This window comes from Mastomys coucha, unplaced genomic scaffold (genome assembly GCF_008632895.1).
Source record: "Mastomys coucha isolate ucsf_1 unplaced genomic scaffold, UCSF_Mcou_1 pScaffold3, whole genome shotgun sequence".
NCBI lineage: Eukaryota > Metazoa > Chordata > Mammalia > Rodentia > Muridae > Mastomys > Mastomys coucha.
Window position 1 is genome coordinate 39,162,801 of NW_022196909.1, and position 13,694 is coordinate 39,176,494.

General features: G+C 37.3%; 1 protein-coding gene across 22 annotated transcripts in view; it reads left to right on the forward strand.

The window, feature by feature from the left end:
* Pcdh15 (protocadherin related 15) overlaps positions 1–13,694 on the forward strand; it is a 1,206,525-nt gene that overhangs the window by 1,060,679 nt on the left and 132,152 nt on the right. For all 22 annotated transcript variants that reach the window (XR_004112186.1, XM_031346915.1, XM_031346916.1 and 19 more), the window contains 2 exons: positions 7,710–7,819; positions 9,593–9,733. Coding sequence is in view for 21 of the 22 variants with exons in the window: in XM_031346915.1 (XP_031202775.1) it covers positions 7,710–7,819; positions 9,593–9,733 (251 nt within the window). In the remaining variant the exon portion in view is untranslated. The remainder of the gene's footprint in view (positions 1–7,709; positions 7,820–9,592; positions 9,734–13,694) is intronic.

Below are 13,694 nucleotides of genomic sequence, written 5' to 3' on the forward strand. Positions count from 1 at the left end.
AAAAAAAAAAAAAATACACAATGGAATATTATTCAGCTGATAAGAAAAGCAAAATTATGGACTCCTCGGGTAAATGGATGGAACTAGAAACATTCTGAGTGAAATAACCCAGACCCACATTTTGGTTTTGTTGGTTTTTTTTTTTATAATTTGTGAATGTTAGCTTTGATCTTCAGAGATGTGTGTTTCATTTTGAACACCCACAGGGGTCACATGAAGAGGGAAGGAGTATACTAGAAAGGGAAATAACAGAACAGATAGGGTTAAGAGGGGGTGAGGTTGAGAAGACAAGAGTACAGCAAGGAAGAAGGTGTGTTATATAACACTAGAGACCTTTCGAAAAATAATTAAATCTGCAACTATAAAAGCTTTCTAAAATATATGCCTACATCCACATGGATAAGAGGAATTTAAGTGGAGTTACCCTATAACAGGGGGATAATGGCTCAAGTAGACACCCCGCGCCAATGAATAATTCCAATAGGAGGAATGGGTTATCACTCTTTGAGTTATTGTGCAAGGGAGTTCAGCAGACCCCCAAATATCGCAGTCCATTGGCATTGCTCTTGTCTACTCTCCCGGAGCAGGATGAGACCTTGTGGCTGAAGATACTACATACCTGAGTCATAGAACACAGAGAAGCCATGCTGGGACCACCCTGGGAGCTTCATCCCTAGTGGCTAGCTTTCATACAGCTGAGGGGTGCTATGCATGCTACTGTAGGAGAAAAGTAATTCTTCATCTTACCCAAGAATGAACCATGTGTGATAAAATAGTGACGGGCCTGGCAAGAAACTCCCAGTGGTCTAGTCGTGGCACATGTATCATAGGAATAGCCAGTCGCCTTCTGATTGGACTTTAATCATGCTCTGTTAAGAGGAAATCCATACCTTGTACTGTTCTGGGGCCAAGAACTGGTAGCTATACAACTCATCAGCCCTATAAAAAATCTACTACTATTATTCTACAAAATGGACTTAAATTAAAGTGACTCCTAGTGATGTGCAGTTTTAATTATTGATTAGTGCATCTTTCAACCCTGATCAGAGCAGCTTATTTTAGTCAGTACTAGTGATTAGCAGAGACCCACAGCTGGTAAAGGTATAGGGAATGAAAGACAATGGAACGATCAGCCCTAAATGAGATGTCTATATCACACCCCATCCCCACCATGGCTCAAGGATCATTGTAAAAAATGCGGGTGAAAAGAGTATAAGAGCCTTGGATGATACTGCAAAGAGCCAGTGTTTCCTGAGCACACGCAAACTCATATCTGCCGTGATAGCATGATAGCATCTTATATTGCACAAGACAATATAAAGCAAACTCTTATATGAGATGGGAGATTGGTACAGTCCCTTGCCGAGACAAGGAGGTATTGGTCATCAATGTTTGCTGTAAGAGGAAGAGTCAGTTTTCCTTAAGGGTGTTTTCCTTAAGGGTAGGCTGACATGTCCAAATGGTCGGTCACACAGTCAAGCATAGGCAAGTAGCACAAATTGGATGTGATGGGATTTGAAGTGGAGAGATGGAAGCAGAGTTTGGTAGAGAGATCAAAATGGATCTCAGAGTGGTTGGGAGGTAAATATGAATAAAATACATTGCATTAAATTCTTGAAAAACTATTTAAAACTTTTTTAAAAAAATTAAGCCAACTACGGCACAGTGATGCATGCCTGTCATCCCAGCACAGAGAAACACAGAGGTATTGTAGATCACATCAAGTCTAAGGGAAGCCTGAGTCACACAGAATTCTACATGAACTAGATTATGTATCTAGAATAAATAAGTTTAAAAGAATAAATTTAAAGATGTCCAATAAAGTATATTATAAAAAGAATTTTGGGAGTTAATTGTGGAAGATTTGTTTGGGCTAAACTTTGTGAGGGATCTTTTTTGCCTGTAATTAACTGCTTCTAAATTAAGCTGTGCATTTTGATTATACATTATAATCAAAGGAAAGGAGAAAAGGATTCACCATAAACTATTAGTCACAGAGGGAAACTTGAAAAAAGCCTTAAAAAAAATATGTGTTCATCCGATAAATCAAATTTACTCACCAGATGCCATTAACAAATTCCCATTAGTTGTAAAAAGTTAGAAATGCATACAGTTCACACTTTAATTTCACACTTCTTGCATTCATGAAGTTTGTCAATCTACTACAACATCTCAGTTTTATATTGTCTACAGTTTTCCTTCCATCCAACTCCAGGATGGCATATGCCCACCTCATTCAAAACGATTATCAATCTGTGGCAATACTCATGGGACTTCCTTCCTACTAATTTGAAGTAAATGCATTTCATGTTCAAGCTCTTAACTCACTACAGAGAGAGAATGTACTTTGTCAAATGATATAACAGATATTTTTTCCAGAACATGGAACAATAATAAAATGGGCATGTCTGCAAATAAACGGAGAAGAATTGAAAATGTTTAATCTAATGTTCACTTATCATGGAAGTCCACTCAATTCTAGCAGGAGAAAATTGAATTTTTATAGCAGTGTTTGTTCTGGTAGAGAGACGTGTGCTGCTATAACAGTTAAGGCAAAGGTTAATGAGCTGATATTTGTTTAAAGTAAATTAGTTTTACAAATTTACTACCAAGGAGATGTTTAAATGCACGATTGGCATGCGTAGGATCTAAATTCCATTATAAATCATGTCATTGATTTTTTTCATGTATTAATTATGTCTATCCTGATTATTCAGTTAAAGTAGCAAAAATGAACACAGCATGTTTTTTTTTCATGTGTGAATCCTATTTCTGATGTTAATGTCAGGTCACTTGTTCCAAGTGTGAGATTTACATGCACATTCCTTGTGAAGATGGCAAAACTAACCATTGACAAAAACATAGTAGTTAGCTTACTGCATATAGTAGTAAAAAGATAAAAATTCAATCTAAGCACTATGAACCTCTACAAAAGAGTCTCTGGTTTTGTAAAAACATTCCATAGTATGACTAATATGTTTTCTCCTGTTCAAAAAGTAAATATGTTTGCTTATGTTCAAAATAAAAATAGTATGTGATATGACGTCATAAATAACTCACTGTTCTAGTCTTTGAGTATCCACCGTAGCACAATCAGACCACAATGAACTTAAAGTATAAGGATAACACCCTTGATATATGGAAAGTTCAGCAGTCAGGAACCCAGATATGGACTAGCTATGGCCCATATTATGCTTCTTATAATGTTTAGTACCAATGTTGACTAGGGATAGAGTCTCTTCTGAGACTCACATAGATCTCCAGTGAACATATGAGCTTGGATACACTTTGAAACTCAAGGACCCATGTTAAGATTTAGAGGTATTGGATCTTGGGACTTAGGTATTTAAACATCACTTATTGGATTTCTGTCATGTTAAGAACTCCCTGTGGTAGGTGGTATCATTCAGTCCAAGGAGGGATATTGCCTACTCCATGATGCCATTCTATCCAACAAAGGGTATAGTCAAGAGTATCTGCTGCATGGAGTTACCTTTCCAGTTATGTTATTCAATCTCTGAGGTAACTGTCATGTTATGCTAGTTAGTAATTAATGGTACATGAACCTCATGTAGGAGGAGAGGAGTACACAAGAGGAGGTATAAAAGGAGGGGATGGTTGACAATCATGTTAAGATTCTGTCTCTCTCTCTCCCTCCTCCCCCTCTGCCCCCCACCTCTGTCTGTGTCCTTTTAATCCTGTCCAAGTTCAGTTCCAGATAGTTACTCATTAAGCAAGAGAACTGAAACAAGTGTCTTTATTTTCTTTTATGAGATTAAATACAAATTTATCAAAATTATCAAAGAGTGAATCCGACCTCAGACCTTTATTTAGAAGTGTGCTCTTCTTGTTACTGTCATTTGAAGGTCAGTACATTTCTGTTCCCTCGAAACAATACTGTGACAATGTGTACATTACTTACTTATGGGATATATTTTAATAGTATCTTACTTTAGAAATACCAACTTAGTATTGTTTGTTTTTCTAATATAACAGCATTAAAATTAACAAATGCAATTGTTAAAATCCTAAAAAAAGAAATAAACTGTTCCAAGAAGTGAAATGTGCTTTGAAGGACAGATGTAGATGCATTTATAATATAATTCAAATGTAGAGAGTCTGTTTTCATTGCAGTTGATATTATCAGATATTTTTGTCTCAGATTTCTCTTATTAAAACTCTAACAAACAAATGATACTTTATTTTTCTAATAGTTATAGCAGAATTCCTGGATAAGAATTCCATTGGCCTTTCCTATTTTGTGTCATACAGGAACTCTGAGCTCTGAGTCATATCCTAGTTGGCCAAAGAGAAATGAAATGTTTATTCATCCATCCTCAATGGTGGGGCAGCTCTACCTAGACTTTTAGATGGCTAGAAAGGAACCAATATTGCACAAAGCATAGAAGCAATTGGAGAAATTGATAGGAGTACATTAAATTAAAACTAAATTAATATCTGCTGTAGGTTCAGTTTTAAAGAAACTACAGGAATTATTTCTCACATTCCTTTCAACAGGATGGAAGTCTTTATAGCCTTTGCTAATGCTAGAATTTATCTTCATAATTTCTGTCAAAATTATATAAATTACTCTATCCTTGGACAATTATTGAATATGAGGTAATCTCAGAGATAAACATTAAGTGCTACAGTATGGCTTAGATCTGTTTAGACTTACATAGTACTTAATCATGCATTAGAACTGAGCAATTAGAGAAAAATATTCATCAAGGGATAGATATATATATGTGTGTGTGTGTGTATATATATATACATATATATATATACCTTAGACTATATTTTAGTTCATAATCTGCTATAAGATGCATCAAGAAAAGCATGATATATTTGCCCAATACAATCCCTAAGAATATGAAGGGGAAATTAAGGTTGTGACAAAAAAAATGACAAATATTGAAAAACAAGTGGCAAGTGGGAGAAATGGCCATGGGACATTTCTTATAATCAAAACCAGTAACACATCCATGTTGCAATTGCCATTGGTGTTTAACAATGTCAAACACAGTGAAGCTAGATGGTGTAGTGACTCCTGAATCATGAACTACATGACACTGCACACAAGCACATGAAGTTAATGTTAGCAACAGTCTAGTTACTGGAAACAGTATTGTAACCACAGAAGTGAAAGTTCAAAAATAAAGCAACAGACAAGCAGTAGGCACATAAATCATAAAGTTAAAGGAAATAAGTGAATTAGAAGTAAATGTGACTTTTGTTGAGGGTTCCAGTCTCCTACCGTGTCACAGCTCAGAGCTGTGCAGTATCATGGTGTAGAAGGACTAGAAACCATTCTGAGCTTGTATCCTTAAGTCCGTTAAACCAGTAGTTCAAGAGCTATATTTTTTGACTTCAGTCCAGAAGACATAGTGGATAGCATATAATAAGATAATATTGTTTATTTTAATAATGTAGGTGGTATGATATTCTAAGGGAGCTTCCACAATTCTGAACATAATTTGCTAATGCTAGACTTTTAGCATGACATTTTCTTGAAAGTACCAGATAATCATATTACTCAAATAAACATATCTGTAGTGTAATATACATTATATTATTAAATTCAGAGCTATCATTAAAATATTCATAAAACAATAAATAAATAAATAAATAAATAAATAAATAAATACTACGTGTCTATTAGGCCAAAATTCCTAATGTTGTCAAGGATTCAAGGCTATAAGGACTTCCATCCTGTTGAAAGGAATGTGAGAAACAATTCCTGTAGTTTCTTTAAAACTGAACCTACTCCTGCCATATAATCCATGAACCATGCTGCCAAATGAGTTAACTGTGTATGATGCACAAAAGCCTGAATGAGAATACACACAGTAGCATTATGCATAGTGACCAAAGCTCATACACAGGATTACAGGAAAGGAGGTGTCAAGCATGAAAGCATGGAGAAGCAGGGGCATGTTTGCTATGCCAAAGCTGCCAGTCTGAAAAGCAACAACACATCATGTGATTCCAACAAAATGACCCTCTGGGGATACAAGGCAGTAAGCACAATGGGAAAAGATGGGTGATTGTCAGAGATCACTTTGAAGGAGGAAGAGCTAGATCATGAAGACAAATCACATGACCCTTGTAATTGAATATTTGCCTACTACCATAGAATATCCAACACCAGAATTGAGGTGACCATACTTTATTAGTGCCTGCCCATAAATTGGGATGACATCACTTCTGTGAGTTGGGGAAATCACACATTAGGAGCAGTAGAAAGTATAGGAAAATCCCTTGCCTCCCTCTCAGTGTTTATATGAACTTGGAGCAAGCTTTGAAAACTAGTGTTAGGCAAATGACATAGGAGCCTCAGCAACCATGTAAAAGCGGGACATGGCAGTGTATGCCCATAATCCCAATGCTAGGAAGCTAGAGAGAACAGACCCCAGAGTGCTTAGTCTACCCAAATAGGTCTGTCTAGGGTCAGCGAAAGACACTCTCAAAAAAATAAAGTAAATAGCGATAGAAGACAAGTGCACACATATGCATGCACACCTGCACATGTATGCATGGCAAACACTCATACACACATGAGTTTGACTGCACACACATATGCATACACATAAACATACATACATGCATACACACCTGCACATGTATATACTTACACATATAGGAACATTCATACCTATGTGCACATGCATGTACCCATGTACCTATGAACACTTATACACCCATACGCACATACTATGCAAGAGATGACAAAAAAATCCCATACCATGCCAAGAAACGTTGATTATAAGGGATAAACAAGTCTTAAATTGGTCCACATATACAAATCACACTTGATCAAAACCTTCTAAATGTTAGGAATAGAACTGTCATTATTAACACCCAGTTTTCAAAGACCATTAAAGTAGAATCCTATTGATATAACCAATGTGATGAGCCTGCCATGAGATAATTTGTGTGGGATACTACAGGAACTGAAAAACTGGAAAAAAGTGTTCTAAAATTTACATAAGTATTACTGTTTGTCAATAGATTTTTGGGTAGATTGCTGTTTATTTCCAATTTTAACTCTTAAAAATAAATGTTGCACTGAAATAGGAAGGAAGAAAATGAAAGAAAAAAAGGAAGGAAGGGAGGAAGGAAGGAAAGGGAGTAATGAAGGAAGGAAGGGAGAGAAATAAGGAAGGAAGGAAGAAAAGAAGGGAGGAAGAAAAGGAGGAAGGAAGGAAGAAAAGAAGGAAGGAAGGAAGAAAAGAAGTAAGGAAGGAAAGAAGGAAGAAAATGAAAGAAAGAAAGGAGGGTAAGGTGGGAGGAAGGGTGGGAAGAATGAAGAAAGGAAAGGAAGTAAGGGAGGTAGGGATAGATAAGGAAGAAAGGAACAAAAGAAGGAAGGAAGGAAAGAAAGAAAGAAAGAAAGAAAGAAAGAAAGAAAGAAAGAAAGAAAGAAAGAAAGAAAGAAAGAAAGGAAGGAAGAAAGGAAGGAAGGAAGGAAGGAAGGAACAAAGGAGAGGAGGGAAGAAAAGCAAGGAAAGGAAGGAAAGGAGGTAGGAATGATGGGAGGGAGGGTGGGAGGAATGAAGGAAGGAAAGGAAGGGAGGGAGGGGTGAAGGGATACAAATAAGGAAGGAACAAAAGAAGGAAGGGAGGAAGGAAAGAAGGAGAGAAGAAAAGAAGGAAAGAAAAAAGAAGCAAACAGAGGAAGGAAATGAACACCCTTTTTAACTCTACAGACCTCCTCCTGTAAGTGAGCTTGCTGCCAGAGGGACTGTGGTTGGTGTCATTTCTGCTGCTGCTATCAATCAGAGCATCGTGTACTCCATTGTTGCAGGAAATGAGGAAGGTAGGTAGGCCTTCGTTTTCTCCAAAAACCAATAAATGTAGAATCAGAACAATTTTTGACTGAACTATTATTTCCTCTAACCTAATGCAATTCTTACCATCTTCAACGTAACTGATGACTTGATTAATAGCCCAGCCCAGTGGTGTTAGTTAAAGTCATTGTGTGCCCCAATGGACGATTAATATTCAATTATAGAAGCTTTTATCTTCCCTGTGTTGGTGATATTTTGTGACATTTCTTCAAAATGAATGAGTTGTTCTTTTGACAGCAAGAGATAATAATTATCTCTAGACTCTCCTCTCCCCTCTGTGTGTAACAAGCCTTACCTCATGTCAAACCAATCCCAAGGAAGCTTTAGAAACTTAAATAAGTGTAAATGATCAAAGACACTTGCCAGCACTGACAGACACACATGTTATGTTATACAACGGCCCAAGCAGCCAGATCAATTAACAGGAATTTTGAGTTTTGTCTTCCAGCTGCTTTTATACTGGTAGTTATTTGCTGGATTCTAGGAACAATGTTATCCCCTGCTCTCTGCTTCTGCATTTCAGCTGCTGTCCTCTGAGACCCTGGGCAGACTGGGAAATTATGGGTGGCTGAGAATGTTTAATTAATATGTAATATACTAGTTTATTTTGAGTATTTAATTTGAAATCAAACTTGGATGCCACTTGGCAGTCTGAAATAACAGTCCTGAGACTGTCTGGAGTGTTTCTGTGACCACCTCTCACTGGAATGGCTGCCCCACTGGGAAGCAGTCACTGCCTGGCTGTTTATTGACTTTCTTTGCTTTTCGCCCACTGCTATACCTCCTACCTGAATGCAATGGAACCTCCTTTCCCCACTGCTTTCAAATATAAAAAAGATGTAACTTCTCAATCTGTTCTGATTCTTGCCCAGTCCTTGGGCTTGAAGATAGCAACAACTTGTGTTTACCAACTGCTTCCACCACAGTGACCATTTCATATACTTTATCCATTTACTCATTCATCAAATGAATGTCAGTTATGTGCTAACAAATCTTCCAGGTACTACGGATATGGGAAAAAGAAATAAACATGTTCTTTATGATCTTAGAATTTAAAAAGATCATCAACAGGTAGATAATACCTGTTAAGCATACGTGTGAACAATAACTGTTAGGCGTATATGTAGAATATTTCAAGTAATGGTCATCATTAATACAGAGATGGGGATATGGGGAAGGAAGAGATGGGATACCATACAAATAAACATGTGTCCTTCTCTCCATTTAAAATTCTTATATACCAGTTTAAAAAAAAAAAACAGAGAGACAAGGGCAAATATATTTCTAAAGGCTCATAATAATAAAGCACTTCGTAAAAGTAACCTAGAAGCTAAATCACAAACATGATCTTCGATGTTTTTAGCCAAGCACCAAAACTGCAGGATTATATGTGTGTAGTAGAGGGTAAGAACCAAATACCCAGCTAAACAAAATGCAATGTGCTTCTGTAAAAGAAGGCTCATTCTAAAGTAGGACCATCTAACACCATAGCGACAGGAAGATTACCTGTACCCAGCAGATTCTCAAATAACACACAGCCAAAATTACCAAACATACCACTCAAGGAACACAGCTTGATGATCCTAGTATTAGTAATACATTTCCAGATGCTGGAATCCTATCACCTTTTAAGCTTGACTATTCTTCTGTATGTTTCTACTGTCTTGGAAACCATGATAGCATTTAAAGAGAATAGCTCCTTCCCATGTGAAGAAACTAATGAATTGTATGCTGGATTCCAGAAAAGTTTGGGATCAACAATGTCACTGGGGTCATCTATGTGAATTCACCATTGGATTACGAGACAAGGACCAGCTATGTGCTCCGGGTGCAAGCGGATTCTCTGGAAGTGGTCCTCGCCAATCTCCGAGTCCCTTCAAAAAGTAAGTTGCATTGCTTGAAGAGTTTGATAGTATTTTTGTGGTGTTTTTGCTGTCTTGAGAATGAAATACATATTATCAAATGAGGCTATCCCTCGAGACTATGGGAACGTCTTAGGTTACTGGAGAGGAATACCCACCCATCTTAGCAGATCACATAGCACAACTGGGGATGAGGTAATAGCAGAGAGTAGGTGATCTATAAAATACTGCTACTGCCATCTCCACTTGCTCATTTCTTCAGTAAACTTTGGCATCTCCCTTTGAAAGCCTGTGTTGTGGCTAACAATACTTAAATGGATGGATGGATGGATGGATGGATGGATGGATGGATGGATGGATGGATGAATACTAAGCAGTGTGTATGTGAGAACCAAGGGAAAAGTTTGATCTAGACCTGAATTTGATCCCAGGATCTCAGTTTGATACCCCTATGGTGGAAGAAAAGAATCAACTCCTAAAGAATCTCTCCTGAGAAAAAGAGAGAGAGAGAGATGATAGCAAACTAAATGAAAGTATATATTCTAAATTAATAATTAACGATAATATTCATGTAGCATCCATTTAATTTCCATGAATTTCTATCTGATGATAAAATGACTGTTCCACTTTTTAAAAAATTAGTTTCAGTGATGCCATGAAGTGACAGTTGGTACATAAAAAATAAGATGCAGATGAAATGGTGAATGCTGAAATATTTCTTTGACCTGTGAGAGCAACATGGAAGAGCAAGCTGAAGTCTTTTTGTAGAAAGTACTGACAGAGATACTGGGAGATGTTAGCAGAATTACAATAAATCCTCACCTGTAATACTTTTGCACACTAAAGCAATAAAGCTCTTTATTTATCCCATTGTGCAATAAAGTATCTAAAACAATGGTTCTCAACCTGTGGGCCAAGACCTCTTTGGAGATTGAATGAGCCTTTTATAGGGGTGGTATATCAGAAATTCTGCATATCAGACATTTACATTTTGTTTCATAACAGTGGCAAAGTTACAGTTATAAAGTAGCAAAGAAAATATTTTATGGCTGAGAGTTACTACAACAAAGATAACTGTATTAAGGGTTAGAGCACTAGTACGGTTGAGAACCACTGATCTAAGATATTTACCTTTTACATTGAGACAATATTTCAACATCATAGTAGAATATGATGTTCATCAACATCTCTAGAAGAGGAAAAGGGAAAGAGATGGAGAGAATGTGAGCCTGAGAGAGAAAGAGAGAGACAGAAACAGAGAGACAGAGACAGACAGAGACAGAGAGAATATGTGACAGGTACTGAGGAAGGGCCCAGGGTAAGAAAAATCAGAACTATGTTATGCAAGCGCATTGGCTCATTGAGTCTTGTGACACTGACTGACACCATAGAAGACTTTCATTTACCACAAACTTTACTTCACAAACTAACTGGTGTGGGTATCTATACAGTTGCTCCTAAAGATACATCTAAGTCACTTGAAAATACAGGTCACATAATACATTTAAAATTAAAGGTATCCAACTCTCCTCAAAGATAACACTTCACTGCCATATTTAAATTGTCTCAAAATAGTAGACCATGCCCCTCAGATTTTAAACATTTTAAAATGGTTTATGTGGATTGGTGTTTCCCTGCATGTCTGTATGTGATACCATGTTCATGGAGAAGCAAGAAGGTAACAAAGACTTGGGGACTTGAGCTGCAGGTAGCTGTAATGTGGATCTGGGAACTAGAACTGGGACTTCTACAAGAGCAGCAAGTGCTTTTATCCACTGCTCCATTTCCCCAGCCTCTTCCTTTGGGTTTTAAAATCCTTAAAGCTGTCAGTGAGGTGGCTTAGCAGGGGAAGGCAATTGCTGTCAATTCTCAGGACCCATGGTTGAAAAGGTTTCTGCAAGTTGCCCTATGATTCCTCACTGCTGTGACAAACCCTCATATGTATACATCCAAGGAATTAAATGAATGTAATAATTTTATTAAATTGTAAGCATTTACATATTTGGAGAAAAAAATCCTTAGACTATAAACTTATTTGGCCAAACAAGTAGATGAAAATGCTAGAGAAGAATGGTATTATATAATTTATTAGCTAAAACCTAGACAAATGTTCTGAGAGAAAGGTATTTTGTAACCTGTAAATACAACAAATGGGAAAAGTTATTTGAAAATCATTATCACTTTTCATTGAAACAAACAGCTTTACAAGAAAAAAAAATCACTCTGTGGGGTCTGGTGGCTCACTGCTGCAATCTGGAGCTCTCTGCCTGCAGCTGAGGCCTGGAGCTGTCTGCTGCTGGGGCCTGTTAGTCAAAAAGGAGGCAGTGTATGAGACATTTTATTATAGGAAAGAGAAATAGGCTGGTCAAATAGAGATAAGAAAAGGAGAGGAAGGAGAGAAGAAGAGAAGGAGAGAGAGAGTAAGGAAAGAAGGAAGCAAGAGAAGAAAACAAAGGGCAGGAAAGAGAGAGGACAAGAGGGGAAAGAGGGCAAGAGAAGAACAAAGAGCAAGAGAGGGAGGAGGGGGGAAACCACCCTTTATATTGTATGAGGCGTGGCTATCTGTCTTTGGGGTGAGGCATGCCTGACAGAGGACTGGGGGTATGGTCCAGCTAGAATGCTGAGAGCTTGGGGCATTGTCTACATGATAAAACACACATCTCCTGTGGGGGCAGCTGTGAGAGGTTATGACTGAAACAGGAGCCAAAGACTTAGGAGTTATAGCCAGAACTCTTTCCACCTTCTGCAGGCAGAAACTGCCTACTAGAGCCCCAGAGTTCAAGGCCTATTACTTGACTGAGCCTAAGTTGCCTGAACAGACCACTGCCCTACATTACTGCATGCTCAAAGAATAGGATCTTGAATTTCCAAGGACTATCTATGATTTTCAGGATAGAAAGATGATAAGTTCTCTATATAAATATAATACAGGTTATTCCCTTCCCTCTAGTGTATGTGTAAATGGAAGGTAATAGAAGTTTATGCAATGCCCACATACATGCTTGTATATGCCTTGGTGGGTATGTAGTGATGAGACCTGCTAACCAACTCATGAATTACATCTCAGAAATGCATGAAGCCTAAAGGCATATGTGCATTTGTTCACTGCTTGCTTATTTGAATATTGCTATTAACATTTCATGACTAACCTTTGCCTTCTGTTTAAAATTAAGACACATGCATTTCCAACATTGTTCCACTTATTAATAACTGTTAATGGCCTGTAATCAATTCTTAGTCCATTAGCTATGCAAATAAGTAGCCCATTATGTAAATTGAGGTTAATTAATTAATTGTCTAAAGATTTCACTCTGCTACAAAATTAGCTACTCTATGGATTTAACTCTATCGCACATCATATTAATAAAAGCAAGAATCTAATTCACTGAAGTTGTAATTTATTGTGACTTCTTTATCAAGTGATTGTTCATAAAATAACTTTCAATATGAATTTTATAACTGTTCTATAAATAGATTCAACATGTGAAAGAAAATTAAATTAGCCAATTATAGAGTTTATTTCACAGATTCATCATTAAAGTTTAAGGCAGTGTTGTCTAATGTTTCTCAGCTCTAGGATTAAGGGAACATTTCAATATCTAACTCTTATGAGACCATCACAGTGAAAGAATGATAGCATGTGTAACAGTCACTTCTACAATTCCAGCTACCTCCGATCACAACATTCTATAGCTCATCAGAAACATAGCAATCCATCTTGAAATATCTCCACATTACTTCTTTTTTTTTTATTTTAGATATTTTCTTTATTTACATGTAAATTTCTCCATTCCCAGTTTCCCCTCCAAAAAACAAAGGAACAAACAAAAACAACAAAAACAAACCTCTGTTGCCTCCCACTTCCCCATGCCTGCCACCCCGCCCTCTCCCACTTTCTGGCCCTCCCATTCCCTTACACTGGGGCACAGAACCCTCACAGGGCCGAGGTCCTCTCCTCCCATTGATGATCGAATTTGCAATC